Source organism: Drosophila busckii, chromosome 2R (assembly GCF_011750605.1).
Source record: "Drosophila busckii strain San Diego stock center, stock number 13000-0081.31 chromosome 2R, ASM1175060v1, whole genome shotgun sequence".
Classification (NCBI taxonomy): domain Eukaryota; kingdom Metazoa; phylum Arthropoda; class Insecta; order Diptera; family Drosophilidae; genus Drosophila; species Drosophila busckii.
In genome coordinates this window covers 6310755-6332421 of record NC_046605.1, presented here as the reverse complement: position 1 = coordinate 6332421, position 21667 = coordinate 6310755, and the positions used below count along the sequence as shown (strand labels likewise).

The following is a 21667-nucleotide window of genomic DNA, read 5'->3' as shown; positions in this document are numbered from 1 at the left end:
GTGTGTGTGTGCAACAAAAACATACAATATCTATATATTTGTATACATATGTATATGTATATAGCCCACAGCAAAGAGATATTGATATACTCACACTCACACGCTTGTGTACTTAACTAATCATGCTTGTGATCGAAAATGTTTTATTTTATTTTGTTTGTTTGTTTATGTGTAGCAACTTTTCGGTAGAAATTATTTATTATATCCTCTAATATGTGTGTGCCTCTTTTGTATATATGCCAATGCCTATACTTATTCCAGATGCTGTATCTGTAGCTGAGAAGAAAAAAGACTCTCCTGCGCATTAGCTAAGCAGCCAAAGTACTTTCTGAGAAAATGAAAACATTTTGGAAAATCAGCAAAATTTTAGATATACAAAATTTCGTTTTTGAGTTTTTTTTGGCTAGATAAAACAAATAAAGCGATTAATTTAGGCAACAAGTGCATAAAAGATTGCACAATTATTTAAGATCTAACATTATAGAATATATAAATAAATAAATAACTTTTTGAATATTAACTGATTATGCGTGACATAGCATCACTTTTCATTTTTTTGTTTTTTTTATTGTCAATGCGTGTTAAAAATCCCCTAGCAGCACTTGTGAATTTGAATACAGATGACAAAAGATCACCTAGTGGGAATCCCTGGCTTTATCGCAGCTTTAGAACCAAGTCGAAAGCGTATATAAGTCAGCTATAACTTTGTAAATCAATCAGTCAATAAACTAAACCCAACATGAAGCTAGTACTTTTCGCTGCTGCATTGATCCTGCTCACATGCCTGGCACAGGCACAGCCTGCATACTTGGAACGTCCAGAGGAACGAAACTCGAACTCCAAGGATACGCTACAAGATATGATTCAACGTCAGACAGTCCTTTACCGACAGAAACGTGCCACCTGCGATCTGCTCAGCTACTTAAATGTGAATCATTCGGCTTGTGCAGCTCATTGCATTGCAATTGGCTTTAAGGGTGGTTATTGCAATGATCGAGCTGTTTGTAATTGCCGTTAGTAAAATATAGTTTAAGAAATAAGTAAATAATAATATAATATAAAATGTCTTACAATCATTATTTAAGATATGTTTTGTGCATTTAAATAAAAGTATACTAAGCACTTTTAAAGAATTCACAATCAAACCTGAGAACAATTTTCAGCAAAAAAAAACAGCAAAACAAAAATGTGTTCTAACAATAAGTATAAACAAATTGCAGCTTTGGCAAACATTTCAATTGCAAACAGAATGCAAAATATTTGTATTTTATATACAATTTAATTATTGCCAGAAGAATGCGATATAGTTGTATTTTATACACTATACATGTTATTGCAAGATAAGTCTGTATTTTAAATATCATACAAATGAAAATATAGAGCAGCATTTTGTGATGCGTTTTTCTATGATAATTTTTTTATTTTACTGCTTTTATTTAGTAATATGTGAGAAATATTAAGCCTACTCTTTTTAAAACTGCTATCCAGTTAATTTCATAATAGGAATAGGAAAAGATAAAGCTAAAAAATAAATTGTATATGCTTGAAATGCAATATGGCTTCATGACTCAAAAATCAAATAAAATAATTCAGGTGCACGCAAGGCATATAAATTCTAATAAATATCACCGATTAAAAGTCCCCTGCTTATCTTGTCGGCGCAGAGCACACAAATTGTCTGTAGGGCAAGCTAAAGCTCAGAATCCGATATATAAAGACGCCATGCAAAGTAGCTCAGCAGTGTACCAAGTCAAGTCTATGAAGCTCTTAACAATAGTTTGCGCTGCAGTCCTGTTGTTTGCTCTGGTGCAGGCACAGCCTGTAATCGAGCAGCCTGTGGATGCTGTAGATCATTTGGAAGCTGTACAGGCAGCTGTTGCTGAACTCGTTGAACAGAAGGATGCTAAGGAGCTAAGCGGACTAAAGGATCAAGAGTTAGCCGGCACACATAGGCGCCAGAAACGCGCCTGTCGTTGCTATACAGATCCACGCACTGGGTGGTTAATGCTATGTGCTTTATCAATTTCCTAAATTAAACAACTTTTTCTTGATTTATTTATTAGTTTTGACATTAATTATGCTGTTAAGCTGAATTGTTGCTTCGGTGCTTATCGCTTAAGTGGCAGATCTTTGATCTTAGCACGCTTGGGGTTCAGCAAGATCAAGCGCTTATTTCAAAATTTGATTTCTATTTCTTGCCTCAAAGAGTGGCAAGTGCTCAATTATAATATTACATGCTCCAACATGTACATAAATTTATGCACATGTATGTAAGTCACTCACAAATTCTTATCAATTAAATGAAATAAACAGTCTAGACCGCCAGCATACAGCAGCTCAAGCAGTGGCACGCTTAATTAATGCCAATTATACGTGTGCTCACAAAGAAATTTGTTAATACAAATTAAGACAATTAATACAGCGTTACAGGCACAATAATATTTGCGAGTTGCATTAAACAATTAAACTATTTGCAATTGCAATTAAAATATTGCAATTCTTTATTTATTAAAGTTCAACGCGCGACGAGATTGCGAACTGCACGCGAGTATTTTTATATACAGACTGAGACAATCCACAGCTATCAGCAGCAACTAATTACTAGTTTAATCTCAAGAGACAAGTGTAAAGTAGCAGTGCAAGAGAAAGTAATTGAGCGTGTGAGAGAGAGAGAGTAAGAGAAAGAGAGACAATTTGCGCTAAAGATTAGCAGTGCGTTATTGCTCAATTTGAATACAGCGCCAACAATTTGAATTTCAACGATACAACGTGCTCGATAACAAGTGAAATATTAAAATATAACTTAGAACAGTTTCTTTTTTGATGAAATTTGAAAATATATGCTCAGTTAACTTGAAAGTATATTTAATATTTTAAACATAAAACACTTCTTCTTTTATAAGCACATTATTTCCATATAAAAAGGACTTAGCCCCCACCGTTAATATACCTTTCTATAATTAATGTAATATCAATACAATACGCAATACATTCTTTTGTTGGTTAGTAATTACTAAAGCATAAATATAAATGGGTTTGTTGCATATGCACAGCAAACATAAATTTAGTTTCAGAATATAATTTAGTATCCGCCATGGCTTTCTTTATGTCGGTTCTATTTTGCCTACTATATTTGTTTGCTACTATTTTCGGAATTAACGAGTTTAAGTTTCTACGCCAAGAACGTAAATTTGTAAAATCTTCGTTTTTGCGTATTTACGTAATATGTTTTCACACGCTTTTTATATGGCCACTGTTTATAGTATACACAGTATATTTTCTGATTACGGATATATCGGCAAGAGTTAATTTTTCAAGCATTGCTGTGCACTTGGTTCACAAAAAGTTGTTTAGCCGATTTTCATCACTAGCTGTATTGGGCTGTATTTTAATGCGTGATAGCCAGAATATCCGTATATTCTTAAATCGGTTTTTGAAATCACACAAAATGCATAAGCTGTTCTACACGAGTGACGTATACGTACCGTGGTACATATTTGTAATTTTTTTTTTACGCGGAGTATTACCAATAACCTATTTGTCCGATAGTCCAAACGGCATTAGTTTGTTTATGCTGATGGATATTATTGTAATGTTTTTAAACATTATATGTGATGTGGCATTTTTAGTTCACGTACAACTTCTAAAGTCCTTTGCTGAGTATCTGAAGCGTCCTGTTAAGAGGCAGAAAGTAAAACGCTTGCAAAGTCTGAAATATTTTCGACTGTTGTTGAAAACGCGCAGCGGCTTGCAGAAACTTACTTGGATACCAAACATTAGCAGGATGGTCGAAGAGGTGGCGCACATCTCTTCACACTGTATATGGTTTTTTATTCTTCCTGCTCCTGCTGGATTACATCAGACATTTGGCTTGCTCGTGGTTATCGCGTGGAGTGTTGTTGCTTCAAACACGTTGGGAGTTATTTTCATGGCAAAATCGGTTGACAAAATGGAGCGTCAGATCCTCGACCGCCTAAATCAGTTAGAGCTACGTAAATATCTGACGAAACCAAATGATAAACGAACGTTATGTGCGGAGTTGGTAAGCTTTTGCTTAAGAAAAATCTCACAAATTAAATTTTTTTAATTTTTTTCCAGGTCGAACAAATGTATTTGCAGCGTTGTACTCTTAGCGAAAGATCACATGCAGTGCACAATATATTTTATGTAAGGCAGACACTTTTATTCGAAATCTTCGACATTCTGTTCTCAAATATACTATTACTAATAAGTTTTATTTATATATATAAATGAAATGCACGCAACAATAATTTTGTAACGAACACATGAAAACCAAATATATGAATTGAATTGCTGCTTTTGAATTCAGCGCCAATGGTTTTATGCGATAACGATAGAATATGCTCGATATCAAAAATAAATCTCTAAGCGATAGCTATTATTTGCTATCGATTAGAACAGTTTCTCGTGTTGACGTGGTTTAAAAAGATAATCCCAGTGAACTTTTGTGAATAGTATAAATTATTGTTAAATAGTTGTAACAAACATGACGCCAATTAGCTTATTACTGTGCTGCCTAGTTGCGCTTACACTCAGCCAAGCTCAAGCCTACAGTTTCACCTCACAGGAGGTCAAATGCCATGGTAAACAACAAGCACACACCTGTTACGGCTAATTAATAATAAGTCTTGTATTATTTTTAGTCTGCAAAGCTACAGTACAAGAGTTGGAGGAGGCTATCGCCAAAGTGGATGCTAATAAAATGGCTGATGTGAGTGGATTCCGGCTGGATGCCCAGGGCAACTCCATTAGCAAGCGCGTGCGTTTGATCAAATCCGAAATGTTCCTCACAGAGCTCATGGAAAAGATTTGTAAGCAGCAAGCGTAGGCTTATCTAGTGCAATAGAAACTAATTACCAAGTTAATGCTTGCAGGCGAAAAGATGGATGATTATTTAAAAGCCACGTACAAGACCAATGGCAAATTCACATTGCTCAAGATGATAGTTGATGGCAAAATGAATCCAGAGTCGTCGCTGGTTGACTTCGTACAGGATGGCGATTTGAACAAAAGTCTTGGACATTTTTGCCTAGAAGTGCTGGAGGACAATGAGGAGGTTTTCCTAAAAGCGTTCCAGTCTGAAGAGCTGGGCACAGACTTAGATATACAGATTTGCTCACAGCAAGCCAAGTACTGCGATGAGGCGCCAGTGCAGGAAGAATATGACTTTGGCGGCAAGGAAGAGCTGTGATTCTTAGCCAATTAACATTAACCACTAACGAATTTTTCTGATCATCAGCGTCGACTGTCTCGACGTAATTTTATACTAAATTTTAAGCTACATGTAATGTAGCAATGTTGTAATGACAATAAAACAAAACAAATGTACATTTCTCTCCCCAGTTTTATTTGTATATTTAATGTGATTTTTGGATGTCTATTAAGCGTCTTCCTCTTTCTGATGTGATTTTTGGATGCCCATTTAGAGTCTTACTCCTCCGGGGGCTTTCTGCAACCGGACATTTAATAAATATTGCAATTAAGTATAAAACATTACTTACTCCTCATAAGTAACAGTGCGCATCATCTGGTGACGGAAAACCAAACAAGGGGCACCAAATCCTATAACACTCAGTACTACAAAAAATATAGTAAACCGTATGGGAGACTCCATGCCTTTACGAAAGGGCATATTCTGCACACAGCATATTTATATATATATACCAGATATATGAAACTGTAGGAATATAACGCTTGCTTGTATACTCACCAAGCCAGGAATGCCACCTGGATGTCCATGGTGGCGTACCAGGGGCAAATTTAATTTACGCACGCTATTAAGTAAGGCAAACATTTTAGTTTGCACAAATATTTCCAACTATTGTGATTTTTTTAAACAATTTACTTGCTTGCTAGCAATGTAGTATTATTAAAAGTAAATGCTAAGGCTTGAGTATTATTCAAATATAAACTATATAGCAGGGCCAACTAATTTTGAAGAGAAAACTAGACTGTTTAGGTCTACAGTTTGTGGGTAACTTTATTACGTTGAAACTTTGGACTTAAATATAATATGTAATAACACACTGTTCGACACGGCTGCCACAAATCTGCAAAAGAGCAAAAATTGAATCATCATTTGATGTACTATTTGTTTAACAAATGAAACTAACCTTACAATTCGCATTGTTGTTGTTGCTACTGCCGCTGTCGTTGGGGCTGCGACGATCGCTTACTTCTTCAGCAGCTGATGTCTGACAATCAGGAATGGGGAGCCAAAGCCCAAAACACAGCCGATGGTGAACAGAGCAGTGATCCTATATTTGTTGTGCAGACCAAATGGCAAGTTCTGCAATGATATAATTGATTTTCCATAAGGATTATGATTTCATTGCACATTATGTAATCACAAGTTATTGTAATGAAGTGTTTTTACCTCGCCGGGAATACCACCATGGCCACCATAGCGCACCATGGATTGCGAGAAGTTGCGTGCAATAACACTGCTGCGGCCCAACATATTTATTTAATTATTTTAATTTTTCGCGTGAATAGACCACCAAAATGTTTTGCTCTTCGCTAGAGATGGGTATTGATAGGGATGTACAAATTGTTGATATATTTTTTTATGAATATATCGATATGTACGAAAAATACTAGATTATGCTACCAAATGTTGCCTTTTTCCGTCAACTCTGCTTTGGAGCATGTTTTAGCTAAAAAGGTGTTGGTCTTGGCTAATACGTTAGTTGTTAAGACAATTCAAAAATATTTGTTTCTTTCAACAGCAAAACATAAAAACTAAGATTTTAAAAAATGGTTTTATTTTTAGTGTTGTTTTATAAATAAAGAGTGTATATTTTAAATATGTGCGCTGAAACTAGTGCTGCTTAATGTATGCCCTCCAATGGTGTATAGGTCTTGTATTGATATAAATCTGGTCCACCGTAGCCATAAAGCAGTTTACCTCGACCATTTTCATCATAGTAAGGATAACGATATTTGGGCCTGTAATAAAAGAATTGTTTAATTAAAATTTGTATACAAAATTATGAGCTGTGATCGACTTACCTTTCAAAGTATTGAAAGTTAGGCGCTTTGGGTTGGACTGCAGCATATGCAGCATGCGCAACAAATGCAACAATTAGTAGAAAGAGCTAAAATAAAAATTTAAGTTATATTAGAGTCGGGTAATTAAGTAAATAAAAGGTAATGCGGGCTCATTAGTTCAGTGTGTCAGCTAGGTACATAGCGAATTTAATTCATGTACAGGCAATTTGGCATGATGTCTTGCATGAAATAAGCCAGCAACAGCAACAACAACAACAGCAACAACGATGGTTATTGCCATGGTTATGCAATGCGGCAGCGATGTTAATAACAACAACAACAATTGTTGTAGTAAACAAGTGAGCATGAGCATAGCTTTGAAATTATGACACAATTTGTATTGCCTGTTGGTAACTTGGTCAACACCAAACTGGCTGAGAGTAAAGAGCGCTCTTTGTTGTTAGAGAGAGTGCGAGTGCGAGCGGAAAAACCATTTCGATCGCAGCCGAATTGGGCAATGAGCACATTTCAAGGTCTCTCTCTCTCCACACACACACAGAAAAATTTGGCACAACAATATTTCGAAAACAATTGAAGTTGGCCAAACAGTTCATTGAGCATTCCACGCACATTTCTTTTGCGTCGGCGTCGGCCGTCTGCATTGGACACTTTTCTTTTTGGTGCGACTTTCGCGGAAATTGTGTCAGCGCGCCAACGTGCGACTTTTGTTTAGGCCATGTTAATTGAAGAGGTCAACAATAGTGAAATGCAAGCGACTTACAGGCAACAGCAGCGTATTCCGATTTGCCATGACTTGGACTTGCGTATAAATTCGTTTTTGATTATTTGCTGCCCACGACTGCGACTGCGCCCGTTGCTTGCGTTGTTTACCACGCGCGCTTTGTTTGTCAACTGAATTGTAGTTTGGCTTAAACCCAACTCTCAAAGCTTTCACGCCAAGCTTTCTGCTGCAAAGCTGCGCTTCAACCCGACTTGGACTTCGACGGTTGCAGCAATTGCGAGCTGCGTTAATTTCGGTCTTTGAATCTAATACGCAAGATACGGCAACAGCTTTGCCCAAATGAAAGTGAAAGTCCTGTTTCTTTAGCAAGCGCTTAACGTTTGCTTCCTTGGCGCTTATTAAGCTGTCAGCAGCAGCTGCTGAAAGACAATTTGCATGCCGGAAATTTGAGTCAGTCTTAGGCTGAGTTTGCTCACTTGACAAGCGCAACTAATAACTAAATTTTCGACTATTTTAGGTTTGGGCCAAGTGCGTTGCCGCTGCGTGCTTCAATGCACGTAAATAAAGTTAACACACACGCCAAAGAGAGTGCGAGTGTAAGAGAGCGAGCTTTTTGTGTGGAGTGCAGCGCAAATAAGTGGGAATCGAGGCCAAATTACTTACTTAAGTGGATGATGTTGAGGCTTTGAGGCTGTTGTCTTTGGTTATGTTTTTTTTCTTTTCTGGTTTTTGGCCTCGTCGTTGTCGGCAAAGAGATCATGTTGAAGACCAACAGATTATGTAACTTCTGCTACAATAAAACGTTCAACCTGTTTGTCTTTTGTGTGCGCTGTCTCGCTCTGACTTAGTCAGCTGTGCTATTTTCTATGAAAGACATACAACACTTTCTTTCAGTGACAAACGATTTAAATTAATGCATTTGCATGGGCAAGTGTTACTCACCTTTAACACTTATTGTTAGTTCCGTCTGACTGGCATTAACAGCAGCTATAAAGGCGAACTGAACTCTACTAATTAGCTTAGCACACGTCAAGGTCATGTTGCTGCTTTAATAAATTACAAATTTAAATTTTAAATTGTGCCATTTGTTACAAATTTCTTGCCACATTTTTTAGCCATTGCAAGCCGTTAGCTTATTGAAATTTGGTTTTGTTTTCTTACATCGGCTTGTTTGTTATCGTCTTTGTAACTTCTCGGCATTTTTGTCTTGTTTGCTAAACAAGAAGTACGAGTATAGCTCATGCCTTTTTCAATATTTTGTTTATTTGTTCGTCTGTCCGTCTATGTGTGTGTGAGTTGCGTTGGCGCTTGGCTGCGCTTTATGCAACTACGCGATTTTTTTTTTGTAGCTTTAGTTTTAGTGATCAATGGTCCAGTGACTCGCGCGGTTTTGCGGTTGCTCACAAGAAAAACAATCAAATATAAATCAAATGCAGTAAAATGTTGCAAATAAGAGCGTTGTTTTTGCTCATCGTAAGTGAGAAAGTCAATCTTTTAAAGTTTTTAAATTTTATTTTGTTGTTTACAAGTGTTTATGCAAATTATTGAATTCGAAAGCGGTTTGAAGTGCGTAGCTTAAGCTTTAAAGCTTAAAGAATTGTGCCTGAAGTTTGTTTAAGTGATTTAAAAATCTAGACAGAGCCAAAGTCTTGTTGATTACTGTGTAATGTATAAAAAGTTAAAGCATCTTTTAAATTCTAGTGCACAATTTCGTTGCTGGATATGCAAACCTCAGATGCGTTTATTCTACGCTTTATCAGCGAGACCTTGCAGAATAATGTTGCCGGCGAGCCCGTGACACATGAGCGTACCAATTGGGACTTTCATCCGGAGGCGGCAAAGAAAGCGCGTGCAATTTATTACGAGGTTAGCTTAAACTGCAAGTAATTAACATGAATGTTTATTAATATTGCCGCTTTATTTTTACAGAAAAACGGTTTTCGTTCTGCAAAATTCATAGAGCGCATTGGCGTAGGTCTCGATGGGCAGCATGAGGAGCGACGGGCGGAGCAGCATGCAAGAGATGTGGGTCGACTGGATGGCGCACATGTTTTCAACTTTCCAGCTTAGTACCTACTACATATGATTATTATATTTACAATGCAATATGAGCAAATAAGAGAGAGAAGAGCGCATGTAACGTAATATTTAGCACATTGTCATCATTTTAATTTGCAGCGATTAATTGTCATTAATGTGCTTCAGCAGGATTTGCATAATTTGCCCAACGTTGCACACATGCAAATGCATACAACAGTCAGAGCTTATTGTTAATGGCTCTCAAGCGAACAAAATGAGTGGAGCAGCGGGGGGCCGAGGCATAAGGTAGAACGTCAGCTTATGCTGAGCATGTTGTTGTGGTTTTAATAAACGTTATTAGCGACTGCCAACTGCAAATTGCGGCAATTATGCGCAGCTAAAGCAAAAGTAAAAATCTGTTCATATCCAACAGCAGCAGCAGCAGCGGCAACTGCAAGCTACTTACTTTCATAATTTCATAATGCTGCGCATAATTGAAGCCAATTTTGTTGCCAGCCAGGCTGGCTGACTGTTGCAGTTGGGCCAATAAGTAGGCTGCAAATAAATTGTGCACAATTGTGGGTAATTCTGCGTGTGAATTCCGTTCAAAGTTGTTAGCGTATGTGTTATAATTGAGATTGTGTGTTATAATAATATTTTCACTTTCAGAACAGATATGCAGAATTGATTGTATATCTCAATATATAACTATATAATGAAATATTTCTGATATATAAATTCAAATGTAAGCAAACTTTATGGACAGCCTGAAAGTATGCAACAACAAACTGCATATGTTTGCATTAATTAATTTCAATCAAAGTACATTAAAGTTAGCAATAATGCTGAAATTGTAAATGAGAACACGCACGCACACACACGCGAATTACGCGATAATCCTCAACAATGTCAATTGAGCAATTGCAACGGAAATTAACTGTCGGGCATGCTGGCAAACTGATGCAAATAAATAAAATTACGCACAATTTGTTGCTGCTGCTGCGAGTGCGAGTGGCTGCTGTAAAATTGAACAAATGATGATGAGCAACCGGCATGCAGCGGAAATGCATAACGGAAATTACATTACCAAGTGTAAATCAGTTTTGGGGTAAACCACTGAACGGCACATGCGTCGTATGCGCAATATGATAACACCCATAAAATTGTTTAATAAATTGTTAATACAAGATTGTAAATAATATTTCAGTTGCCTCTGCCAGCGATAAACATGTCGCGTGGGAATTTAACAGTTGTTTGCCTTTGTCACTTTATGACACTAATTTAATACAAAATCCAAACAGTGCCAATGGGCGGCGATAAGGGCAAGGCAACTGAGCTTTTATTAAAACCAAATATATGCGTAGTACGATTCTAATGATAAATATGCTTAGCATATGCTGTTGTTGGTCATTAGGCTTGTCAACAGCGCACATCAAATAAAATATTTAATAATAAAAGTGAAGCAGTGCGAACAAACGCAACAAAAATAAAAAATAACGTAGTCGAGCTATCGCAACAGGCTTATCATCAGGTTCAATCAATTGACTCGTTGTTGGGTATTAACATTCATTTTCTGTCGATTCTTCTGACATCAATTGCTGTGAAAGCGGATTATTTGTCATAAAAAGTGATACAGCGACATTCACCTATACAAATGTATGCGCGTGCTTTTGCCTTTGGATTTGATGGCTTGGGGTATGCACAATGGGTTAACTGTGCTGATTTCTATTTGACCAGTTATGCCTTTAATGCGTTAAATATTTTTGCATTACCTAATATATATTATCTGTAAGCTATGATGAAGTCTCATATATATTAAAAAAGATGCATGGCCACAACTCCAACCCACAATTCAATATAAAATCAGCAATGCTCCCATGTGTGTTATTTAGGGTGAGTAAGCAGTTCATAAATGTTGACTGACATGTGCATATTAATATATCAATGCTCACTTTTATCACTCTACAGCATTTATATTTCATAGTTGAGCTTCAAATAAAATAAATCGACAGCATATCCTTTTTTTCAAAGCTCAAATATTTTGTTTACAATACGTTGAGAAAATAATAAAATGCAATAGTATTTGATTTCCAAGAATTCATAAATTCATTTCGAATGTGATGAATTCAAAGGATAAAACTGAATGCAGGACAATATTGCATATATTCTTATTTTTTTACTTTGTGTGTTCGCTAAATATGCCCAATTCAAATTGAATTTAAATGCAGTTTTGTTCAAATGCGTTTTATGAGTCTATCAAGGCATGAAACTCCGCAATCGGATGCAATTTCGCTGAATTACGGAGGTTATCAAAGTGCGATATTTCCAAAAAAGTGTCTTGTTAGTTTTACTATTTTGTTCTATTAACTCGACAAATAAAGTTTATATCCATACAATCTTATACTCATTTTAATTGTGCTTTCCACGCCAACATATAGACGTGTAAAGCATTTGGATCGGATTGTTTTTAGCCGAGTTACAGCATTCCAAGATTTTGAAATTAAACAAAAAGATACTCGTCAGCATTGGCTTTCTTCTTGCCATAACTATTTGAAAAACAATTTTTATTGATCGAACACAATAGCACATGTTTATTTAGTATCGTTCATGAGTAAATTAAGCCTAAAAAAACACTTCTGTGCTATTTTTTTTGGCTGAGATATAGGTTTCCAAGTTAGAAAGTGATAAGAAATGAAAACGGACGACATCATTTTTGCAAAAATTTACAGGGGTTACATTCACTAAATTTTGTCAAAAATATCGGAAAATCACTTAAAACTTCAAATTGATGCAGTTTTATTCTTATGCATCTCATGAGTCTAACAATGCATGGAACTCTGAAATCGGATGCTTTTTTGCTAAATTACAGCTTATCAAAAATTAATATTTCACAGAAATTTGGCTTGTTTGCTTATTGTTTTGTTCATAACTTCGTAAAATAATTTTTGAATCATACATTTTAACACCTATGTCATTTGTGTTTGCCATTCCTACAATTAATGGTATAAATCAGTTCAATCAGATTTTTTTTTCGCTGACTTAGAGCCTGTCAAAGTTTGAAGGACGCAAGCTTTTGTAATTGATGTAACAACTTTTTGTTATTGATGTAACTCGGTTTGTTCCTCTAATTGGGAGCGGCGTTTGGCTATTATCATTTGTTTGCATAACGTTTGCTAAATAAATCATATACCAAAGCTACTGCTGGCAGCCACAAATGATACCCATGACATGGCCCATCTCTAGAAGAAAGTAAGTCAAAAAGCAATTAATCTGCATCGACATCTTTATTCTTATCAAAAAACATTTTACAATTATTTTATCATCATGGGCAATAGCTTCGGCGCCGTTCCAGCTTCTCTCCACTAATGGAAGTGCTTACTGCAACGGACTTCACCGCTTCACAGTCAACAGTTTGCAGTCCACATCCTTGAGAGTGGAAGCCATCTGGACTAATCATCAGTTATCATCATCAGTCGACAACAATGATAGCTTTGCTGCTCGAACGGATCCTGAAGCAACTTTAACTTTAGGTATCTGTATTTATTATTATTTTAGTTAATATTATTATTATACATTGTATATTCTATTGTATATACATATATTTATTTTAATAAAATACTGAACAAAAACAAACTAAATATGTGTTATTATTTGTAAAGAGAGTAAAGGACTCTTTAGGAAGGTTTGTTCTTAATTGCGTTTGTTGATTGCGTATACGCTCCATCTTCCTTTTCTTAGAATGCACGCTCTTTATAGATAGAGAATACAACAACAATAACAAACATTATTTACCTTACTTACCTGTTGCATCCGTCATACTTACCTCCGCCAAATCCGCAAGCTTTACCCAGTTCAAATTGAATTTTTACATTCAAAATGAATTTAGTTCTTTTTCAATTGTAATTGCTTTTAGTTTTATAATTACCTTGTTGAGATAGAGCTCAACTAAGTATGAAATAAAACATTAATTCATAAGTTACAGCTTTGAAATAAACAAAACACAAGTCTGCAGCATATCTTGGTCAAAATTCATCCGATTCTTAAACGGTTTACTGCTGCATGCTTGCTTTGATGCTTAAAACAAAGTTGTATCATTTTATTTTGAGTTTTAGGCATAAAACACTAAAATCGGAAGCAATTTCGCTGAGTTACAGCTTGATATTCCACACAAATTTGGCATGTTTGTTTACTTATTTTGCTTATAGCTTCGCCAAATAATTTTTATATATTACATTTGTACTTTCATTTTAATTTTGTTTTCTATACCAACATAAAATGATATCAAACAGTTCAATAGGATTTTTTTTTGAAAGATTTATAGCTTCTCAAAGCTTGAAATTAAACAAAAAGTAAGTCTGCTGTTTTGGTTTTATTGCCATAACTTTGTCAAAACAATTATTTCCTTTATCAAACACAATAGCATGTTTATTTAGTATATCATAAAGAAATTAAGCCAAAAAACTCTTCAGTGCGATTGTTTTTGGCTGAGATATAGCTTGTCAAAGTTAGAAAATGATTAGAAATGAAGACGGCATCATTTTTGGCAAAATTACGGGGTTATCATTCAGGTTTTTGCAAAGAGATATCAAAAAATCTTAATTTTTCCAAAATTTTTTTTTTTTTTTCAATGCAGCGCAGAGAAATTCTCTTCTCACGAGTCTAACAAGGCATGGAACTCTGAAATCGGATGCTTTTTTGCTGAATTACAGCTTATTAAAGTTGGATATTTCACAGTATTTGGCTTGTTTGCTTTCGCTAAAGTACAACTTTTAATGTTTAATACATGCGTATAAGCTCATTAAAATTGTGTTTTCAACACCAACATAAAATTGTATAGAACAGTTGATGCGAATTTTTTATCGCTCCGTTACAGCCATTGGAAATGTTTAAAACGAATGGCTGAACATTCAAATTAAATAATTATCAAATAATTATTAAATTAGCACAATATGCTTACTCTAAATCATAAACATAGGCTAGACAGCGCATTAGAGCTGATTTTCTATTGATGGCAACATCAATTGCTGCCACAGCCCAACTCAACCCAAGTATATTGGGTCCAGGACATGGCATTAGCGCAGTTCACTTAAAAGGCCACAAGGTGCAGTCGGCACTCATATATAGCTTGAGTATTGGTATTATGCAAGTGCCTATTAAAAGCATGCTCAGCATTTTTGTTAGCCTAAGCTTTGTGTGTGGGGAAGAGGGGGTGGGCTGTAGGGCGGGCTAAAGTTGAATTTCTTAATGCATTTCCGTTGCGCAATTGAAGTCAAACTCAAGCGAAGGACTCGCTGCAGGCGACTGTTGCTAATGTAACAGCAGCAGCAGTAGCAGCAACAAACATAAGTTGCATGCAACTGAAAGCAAAAATAAGAGCGCAATGAAAAAAAAAGGCAGAAAACAAATCAATGTGGCTTTTTGTTTTGCATTAGCCTGCGCACAAAATGTAATTTATAAAATGTAATATAATATCAACAGCAATACACAAACACACACACACACACAGACAGAGAGACAGACAGTGCACAAACAATGCCATAAGCATAGCCATAATGTCAACTGGCTTTTGTCCTTGTAGTCTGTTGACGAGCAACCTGCTGTGTTGTTGTTGCTGCTGCTGTTGCTGCTGCTGCTTCTCAGCTCGCCGCATTTTATTTTATTTCATTAAAATGCGCAAAAAACAGCTTGCTAACTCACTCGCACACACTCGTCCTGCACTGCGGGCGTTCTTGTGCCGCATATCCTTGTGCCGTTTATTTTTTTCATTCTTATTTGAGCGTAATTACAATGCTAGCAGTCCAATTTTAATTCTATCATTACGCCCGCATCTGCCACTGACAGTTAGTTGGCTTTTATTTAGATTTATTTCAGTGCCTTTTGGCTCATTGTTTTGCCCACATAATTATTATAGCAGCAATTAGCTACGCTGCTCATAAGTAAGCAGAGCTGAGCTTATATTTTAGAGCTGCTGCATTTCTTTATTTAAAAGCCACATCATCGATATTTGCTGTTTGTCTGGGCTTAAGCCAAGTTAAGTGTGTGCAGCAGCTTAAAAATTAAGCTTATTTTATATTCATTATAAAGTGCAACAACTATAGCTAAAAGTGATTTGTTTTCTTTGTAGTCTAGCTTTGAGCTTAATGAACATTTTAAGCAAATACAACACGCATTGAATTATTAAAATGTAATTCCTTAGAACCTTAAGAGTTTCTTTAATCAAAGCCAAGCATGCATATAAATTTTATTAAAATGTTATTATGCGTTTTGTCATTTCACTTTGTTTACTTGTCTGTTTTTTCTGCTTCTTGCTGTTCTGTTTGGTGTGGGCTAGACTGTGCAAATAACGGCATTTAAATGTCAGGACTCGTATCGGCTGCAAATTATAGTCATTCAATGAAAAGTCATTGCAACATTTCCGTCTTCTCTTAGACTTGGCACTCAACATTTTTGCACTCGAATTCACTTGATTACAAAGTAATTTATTGGAAAAACAGCAGCAGCAGCTAGACAGAGACAGCGATAGCGTTAGCGTTAGCAAGAGATTTGTCTCAATAGCAGCGCTGGCTGCGTCTGTCTGTTTATCCGTTGTGCATACGAAATGCGGCAAATCCCAAAAATCAACAAACAAATGAAAAGAAAATTCAATAAAATGCGAACGACGTTCGCAGCAGCAGCAGCAGCAGCAGTAAAAGTAGCAAAAGAAAAGCAAATGGCAAGAAAAAACTTGTGGCGAAAACTAATTACAACCAAGTTGAAATTGCGACTTCCAAGTGGGCGTGTTGCGCATACGCCCCGTTTATCAAAAAGTGTTGCCACAGTTAACTTCTGACTGGCTTTTTTTATTCGCAAGGCGCTTTTAATTGCGTATGCCATGCACACACACACACACACACTCACACAGTTACAAGTGGTTAACCCTGCTAAGCTGCCACACATGCAACATTTTATGGCGTGGCGCTGTCGTTCTTTCGCTATGTCAACAGTTAACTTAAAAAAAAAACTGAAATAAAATTAATTATTTTGTCAGTTGATATGGCAACGTTGAAGCTGTTCACAACACCCGCAAAGACCGCAGCCACCACCACCTGGCAAGTGAAATTGACATGTTGTGTCAATATGACAAGTCAGGCGCAGTCAGCGTCGCCGTCGCAGTCGCAGTCGCAGTCACAGCCACCAGACGAGCAGACTATCTAAGCCAACGCTTTTAGCTTGCTTTCACCCATTGCTCTTGCCCTGCGGTCATGTTATTTTTTGCAATTTTAACGCTATTTGTTCGTGGACAGCGTGTGTGTGTGTGTGTGTGTGTGTGTGTCTCTCTATCAAAGCTGACTGCTCACACACTTTGAAGCGTTTTTTGTTAAGGACACAGTCAACTGTGCGTTTAGCAACCCTTTTAAAATTATATTTATTTAGCGTTTAGTTATTTTTATGCATTTTGCAAAATGAAAAAGAAAAGCGTAGTTTATAGTTGTGTAGCAGCTCAGTTTCTATAATATATAAATACATAATAAAATAATACATATAGTATATTATTATTGAGCAGTGCTTTATAAGTCTAAAGAGATTTTTGCCGTACCTATAGATATTGTATTATTTGGAATATTTAACTGCGGCCACTTAAAGTTGTTGCCATTCATATAAAACATCTTAGAATGTATACGTTGTCATTAAAAGAAGTATCTGTAACTTCTTAAATCAAAGCGAAGATTGATTTTAAGGTTTGTTTGGGTGACCTTTAATTAATTCTTTCGCATTAGTTTAAATTTTATACTTATTTTATTTCCAGCTTGCACAACTTCGACTGCTTTGGTCGCAAGCTACAAATTTATATTAGTTTTAATTAACAGTTGCTTAATAATATATTTTATCTGCATATATGTCTCTTAATTGCAGCTCATTGCACATAATTTTGCATAAAATGCCATTCATTTATTTGAGTTAAAATACTTGCATGCAGACATTTTTTAATTACAAACCCGCCAACCAAAAATGAAATGAAAAGAGTTGCCAAAAAATAAAACTGCAACAACTAAGAGCAAAATGAAACGCTGCAATCCACGCCCCCCATATCCATCTGGCTGTCTATTGTAGGCAGAGAACCACAGTTTTCCAAACAATTACAGACAAATTGCGTTGAAATGAAATTTTACAGCGTTGTGCTGTTCGATTTTTGATGCGCTGCACTTGCTTTTTGGTTTTTATTTTTTGGCTTTGGCCATTTTGGGGCTGGCAATTGCTGTTGCTTTAGCCTATGGCTTGTTAATCGTTTTTTGCGTGGCAAGGCTGTAAAAAAATTTCATTACAATTCGTAGGCCAGCAAATAGAAAAAGCGACGCACAAAAGTAGGCAACGCTAAATTGCGGCACAGCTAAATGCAGAACAAAGCAACGAGCGAAAATAGAAGAAGCACAAGCCAACTGCAGCAGACAAAGATTAAATGAATGCTAAACTGGCAAAAGCTGTGTGTGGCCACTCACAAAAAAAACCCAAAAAAAAAATAAAGAGAGATGTGCATGTAGGGGGGCGGAGGCGTGGCTTAGGGGCTTGTTTGGTGTGCTGTCTTGCATATGTGCTAATCTCTGACGTTGATTTTTTGTTGCAGCTTTTAGGCGCAAACGCTTATTGCATTTAGTTTTCATTTTCCGAGCAACTCAAACAAAAATCCCCACCCCCCGTCAAAACAAAAAAACCACAAAGAATGAAGACAACAACAAACAGCTAACGAGAAATTGCACTGACTGCTGAGCGAACGGGGGATTGGGCTGCAATAAGTTATTTGCACATGCTGAAATTTAAGCGGTTATTTAAACGCAATTGTTATAAATAAACACAACACAAAAACAAAATCAAATGAAATGCAACAAAAAAATTGTAACAAATTTCATTGCAGCAACGTTTTTGTTTGAGTTAAATTGTGTGCAAGTTTTTCATTTTAACTTTTTGAGCTTTTCTTTTTTTTTGCACTGTCGAGGCAAATAAGGAAATTTACAGCACTTGTGCAAACTCACATGTGTGTGTGTGTGAGAGGCACAATGCATACACATACAGACGCAATTGAATGCAATTTTGCGAGGCATATTAAAAAATTCTTTTTTGCGCAGTTTTTCTTGGCGCTGTTGGGTTTGCTGTTTTGTTTTTTTGGGTTCATTTCATTTGGGTTGCCAATTGTGTGTAACATTTCCGCTTAAGCGGTGGAGGCGTGGGGTGTGGCTGGTTGGTTGTCTCTGCATTTTTTTATTTTATTATGCACACATTATGAAAGCAGCAACAATAACAAATGCAAACCGTTTTTAATGAAATTTTTGAACAAGTTGTGCGCTGGCACTTGGCAGAGTTTCATTTTGCCAACGCTATCAACAAAACTGTGAATTGATTTCTCAATTGTGCTCCAATGGCTGCTGCTGCTGCTGCCTGGGCACTCAACTATATAATTTTCACAGAATTTTGTATGCCAAAGGTTTTTCAGTCTCTCAGGCCTGAGTTTATTTTTTTCGCATCGTTTCGCATCGTTTTGTTTTGTTTGTTGCAGCCGCACGGGCCACAAAAGGTGTGTGATTACAATTGTTGTTTGTACGGTAGGCGCTGCCACGCCCACAGCTAAATACACACACGCATGTGTGTGGAACAAGCAAGCGCCTTATTGTGCACTCTGTCACTTTGTTTGTTTGTTTTGTGTGTGTCTCTTTTTGTTGTACTTTGCATATTTTCTCAAGTTCTTTTGTTGGCCAAGTGCACAGTAGCCGGCTTTTGGCCATTTTGCATGCATTGTTCCCACATTTTTATGTAATTCAAGTGCACAACACAATGGCACAGGTAATTCAACAGAATTTCACTCACTTTGCACATGTCCATGCTCTCACATGTGACCGCATTGATTCATTTGGCCACTTTGACCATTTGGCCAACACACACACTCCGTTGACGCCTACAGAGCGTCGCCAGCTAATTAGCTGGAACTGTTTGTCGGCCTGGCTTTCAAGTCAGCTCATGTGGCCTATTTAACGCTTATCTTGGCTAGAAATTTTTACACATATGCAGATTTATTGCTCGAGAGTGTCAAGTAGCAATAGCTAAGCAGAAGAAAAAAAACGCAGACCATGCCCGCCAGGCTTAATAAACCTTTTTGCCAATATCGTTTGCTCATATATATGCGGTCTGCCCCCCCACTCTCTGCCCACTAGCAAAACAAAAACAGTTGACAACTCCTGCTGTGCGCCTGGCTTGGAATATTAAATTATGAAACTAAATGTCAAACAAGCGCTTCGTTTCACTTTGCCATAGCTGCTTATTGCCTTGTCCCAAGTTCGCCCCCCCCACACTTAGCCAGGCTACACTGTTTGATTATGGCCACAAGCTGCAAAGGATATTGAATCATTTCAACGTCTACAACTTGCTCCATGTGTGTGTGCAAGTTTGTTTGTCCTGCTGACTGCTGCCCAGCTTAACATATGCTCACTGCTATTGGCGCATATTAAGTTTTCCAGCCACTATTTGCCAAATGGGCCACACACACATGCACACAAGTGTGCTTTAATTGATTGACTCAATTTTGGCTAATAAAGCTGCAGCTAAGCTAAGCTAAGTTTTGTGGTGTGTATTAAACTAATTAATTTTATAGCTATTGCAGTATTTATTCTTAGATATATTTAATATACTTATGATCAATTTAAAAGAATTGCAAGGCTTTTAATCAAATTCGAATTTAAGTTTTATGTGATGAAAGTTAAAGTGCAACTACTCGCTAAATTTTGTTGACTTGGCTTTAAGATTTTGATTTATTAATAGCACAAATTATACAAGCATTAGACACTAGTTACAAAATATACAACAAAGCTAAAATGTAAAAGAAGAGCAGATACAATTTAATTTTAACCTCAAGATGTGAAGATCTGTTAACTACAGTCTTGAACTTAAAAGCTAAGTAAACAGAACTCTTATTTATAATTATTTGTATATTATCCTACAAATTAGCACGCTTATTATAATAAATTTGTATCATTATTTAATTAAAATTATAATTATAACTTGGTAGCTTTGTATTTTCTAAAGCAAGTTTAGTAGCTCAACATTGCTGCAATTTATTTGATACTTATAATTTGTTGCTAATTAAAATTGCTTGCACATTATAATTGTCATGTATCTGCTGTAGCATAAACTTTCATTATATAAAGCAGCTGTTGGCGCTGCGCTCTTGCCAAAAAATCTATTTACCTTTATAATTAAGCAGGCAAATCCTTTAGTCCCTGTGCCTGCAAATAAACTCATCATAATGTCAGCAGCAGCTATAGACGCACACACACAAACACAGACAAAAAATCAAAATTGAAAAAACCCCCAAGTTGAGCAGCAGCAGCAGCAGCCCAAAGCACGCAGCACTGAACTCTCTACAAAACGTCAGACAATAGCAGACAGACGCTAAGTAGACGAAAAGTTTTTAGTTGGATTATTTAAGGCAGCAGGAGCAAGTGGCACACACACACACACACAGACAATAGCAGCACACACACAGATACAAACAAAGCTGAAGCTTGCCGCTGCGAAATTCGTTTTATTACTTTGATATATTAGATTTAATGGTTAAGAAAAATGTTGCCCACAGCGCTCACTCACACTTGGCTGGCAAAAAGCTTAGGTACACAACCACCAATACACACACACACACACACACACACATATAGAGAGGCAGCTATTGTTGTAGTGGGTGTTGTGGGTCGATCGTCGACGCAGTTAACCTTATTAAAAGGTGAACACAGTCATGGCACCAGAGAGAATTGCCACAATGTGTTTACACGCAGCTCAGCTGTGTATGTATGCGTGTATGTGTGTGTGTGGGTGTGGGGCTGATGGGCTAACACGATAATGACCTCGTTGCTGTGTGCGTGGCAAACATCCAAT

General features: G+C 36.6%; 6 protein-coding genes across 7 annotated transcripts; 3 read left to right on the top strand and 3 right to left on the bottom strand.

The window, feature by feature from the left end:
- Positions 1–597: 597 nt before the first annotated feature.
- Positions 598–1018, top strand: LOC108597166 (defensin). The gene has a single exon (XM_017983580.1). The coding sequence runs from the start codon at positions 740–742 to the stop codon at positions 1016–1018; it is 279 nt and encodes a 92-aa protein (XP_017839069.1). The 5' UTR covers positions 598–739.
- Positions 1019–4433: 3415 nt separating this feature from the next.
- Positions 4434–5345, top strand: LOC108595340 (protein seele). The gene is made up of 3 exons (XM_017980561.2): positions 4434–4604; positions 4665–4832; positions 4896–5345. Exons 1-3 carry the CDS (start codon positions 4508–4510, stop codon positions 5210–5212), a joined length of 582 nt encoding a protein of 193 aa, XP_017836050.1. The 5' UTR covers positions 4434–4507; the 3' UTR covers positions 5213–5345.
- A 2-nt stretch (positions 5346–5347) lies between these two features.
- Positions 5348–5879, bottom strand: LOC108595341. Its single transcript, XM_017980562.2, has 3 exons — positions 5732–5879; positions 5523–5656; positions 5348–5470 (listed from the first exon to the last, which is right to left on the bottom strand). Exons 1-3 carry the CDS (start codon positions 5813–5815, stop codon positions 5452–5454), a joined length of 237 nt encoding a protein of 78 aa, XP_017836051.1. The 5' UTR covers positions 5816–5879; the 3' UTR covers positions 5348–5451.
- Positions 5880–5975: 96 nt separating this feature from the next.
- LOC108595342 (cytochrome c oxidase subunit 7C, mitochondrial) lies at positions 5976–6538 on the bottom strand. Of its 2 annotated transcripts, none has more exons than XM_017980564.1 (3): positions 6398–6538; positions 6140–6310; positions 5976–6071 (listed from the first exon to the last, which is right to left on the bottom strand). In XM_017980564.1, the coding sequence occupies exons 1-2, from the start codon at positions 6479–6481 to the stop codon at positions 6194–6196; spliced, it is 201 nt and encodes a 66-aa protein (XP_017836053.1). In that variant the 5' UTR covers positions 6482–6538; the 3' UTR covers positions 5976–6071; positions 6140–6193. The 2 variants fall into 2 exon arrangements, with proteins under 2 accessions (XP_017836053.1, XP_017836052.1); XM_017980563.2 differs by having other exon boundaries at positions 6135–6310; positions 6398–6536.
- A 262-nt stretch (positions 6539–6800) lies between these two features.
- Positions 6801–7909, bottom strand: LOC108595972. Its single transcript, XM_017981258.1, has 3 exons — positions 7793–7909; positions 7033–7118; positions 6801–6969 (listed from the first exon to the last, which is right to left on the bottom strand). Exons 1-3 carry the CDS (start codon positions 7820–7822, stop codon positions 6852–6854), a joined length of 234 nt encoding a protein of 77 aa, XP_017836747.1. The 5' UTR covers positions 7823–7909; the 3' UTR covers positions 6801–6851.
- A 1212-nt stretch (positions 7910–9121) lies between these two features.
- On the top strand, positions 9122–9889 carry LOC108595949. The gene is made up of 3 exons (XM_017981235.1): positions 9122–9226; positions 9455–9619; positions 9683–9889. The coding sequence occupies exons 1-3, from the start codon at positions 9194–9196 to the stop codon at positions 9821–9823; spliced, it is 339 nt and encodes a 112-aa protein (XP_017836724.1). The 5' UTR covers positions 9122–9193; the 3' UTR covers positions 9824–9889.
- Positions 9890–21667: the final 11778 nt, after the last annotated feature.

Excerpts from the sequence above, each read along its gene's own strand:
- LOC108595972 (XM_017981258.1), bottom strand. The coding sequence starts at position 7,822 with ATGGCAAATCGGAATACGCTGCTGTTGCCT. Across the intron at positions 7,119-7,792 it reads GGAATACGCTGCTGTTGCCT|CTCTTTCTACTAATTGTTGC; the intron begins GTAAGTCGCTTG and ends TTTTTATTTTAG. Across the intron at positions 6,970-7,032 it reads AACTTTCAATACTTTGAAAG|GCCCAAATATCGTTATCCTT; the intron begins GTAAGTCGATCA and ends CTTTTATTACAG.
- LOC108595341 (XM_017980562.2), bottom strand. The coding sequence starts at position 5,815 with ATGTTTGCCTTACTTAATAGCGTGCGTAAATTAAATTTGCCCCTGGTA. Across the intron at positions 5,657-5,731 it reads CAGGTGGCATTCCTGGCTTG|AATATGCCCTTTCGTAAAGG; the intron begins GTGAGTATACAA and ends TGCTGTGTGCAG.
- LOC108595340 (XM_017980561.2), top strand. The coding sequence starts at position 4,508 with ATGACGCCAATTAGCTTATTACTGTGCTGCCTAGTTGCGCTTACACTC. Across the intron at positions 4,605-4,664 it reads ACAGGAGGTCAAATGCCATG|TCTGCAAAGCTACAGTACAA; the intron begins GTAAACAACAAG and ends TATTATTTTTAG. Across the intron at positions 4,833-4,895 it reads AGAGCTCATGGAAAAGATTT|GCGAAAAGATGGATGATTAT; the intron begins GTAAGCAGCAAG and ends TAATGCTTGCAG.
- LOC108595949 (XM_017981235.1), top strand. The coding sequence starts at position 9,194 with ATGTTGCAAATAAGAGCGTTGTTTTTGCTCATC. Across the intron at positions 9,227-9,454 it reads GAGCGTTGTTTTTGCTCATC|TGCACAATTTCGTTGCTGGA; the intron begins GTAAGTGAGAAA and ends TTTAAATTCTAG. Across the intron at positions 9,620-9,682 it reads CGCGTGCAATTTATTACGAG|AAAAACGGTTTTCGTTCTGC; the intron begins GTTAGCTTAAAC and ends TTATTTTTACAG.
- LOC108595342 (XM_017980564.1), bottom strand. The coding sequence starts at position 6,481 with ATGTTGGGCCGCAGCAGTGTTATTGCACGCAACTTCTCGCAATCCATG. Across the intron at positions 6,311-6,397 it reads ATGGTGGTATTCCCGGCGAG|AACTTGCCATTTGGTCTGCA; the intron begins GTAAAAACACTT and ends ATATCATTGCAG.
- LOC108597166 (XM_017983580.1), top strand. The coding sequence starts at position 740 with ATGAAGCTAGTACTTTTCGCTGCTGCATTGATCCTGCTCACATGCCTG.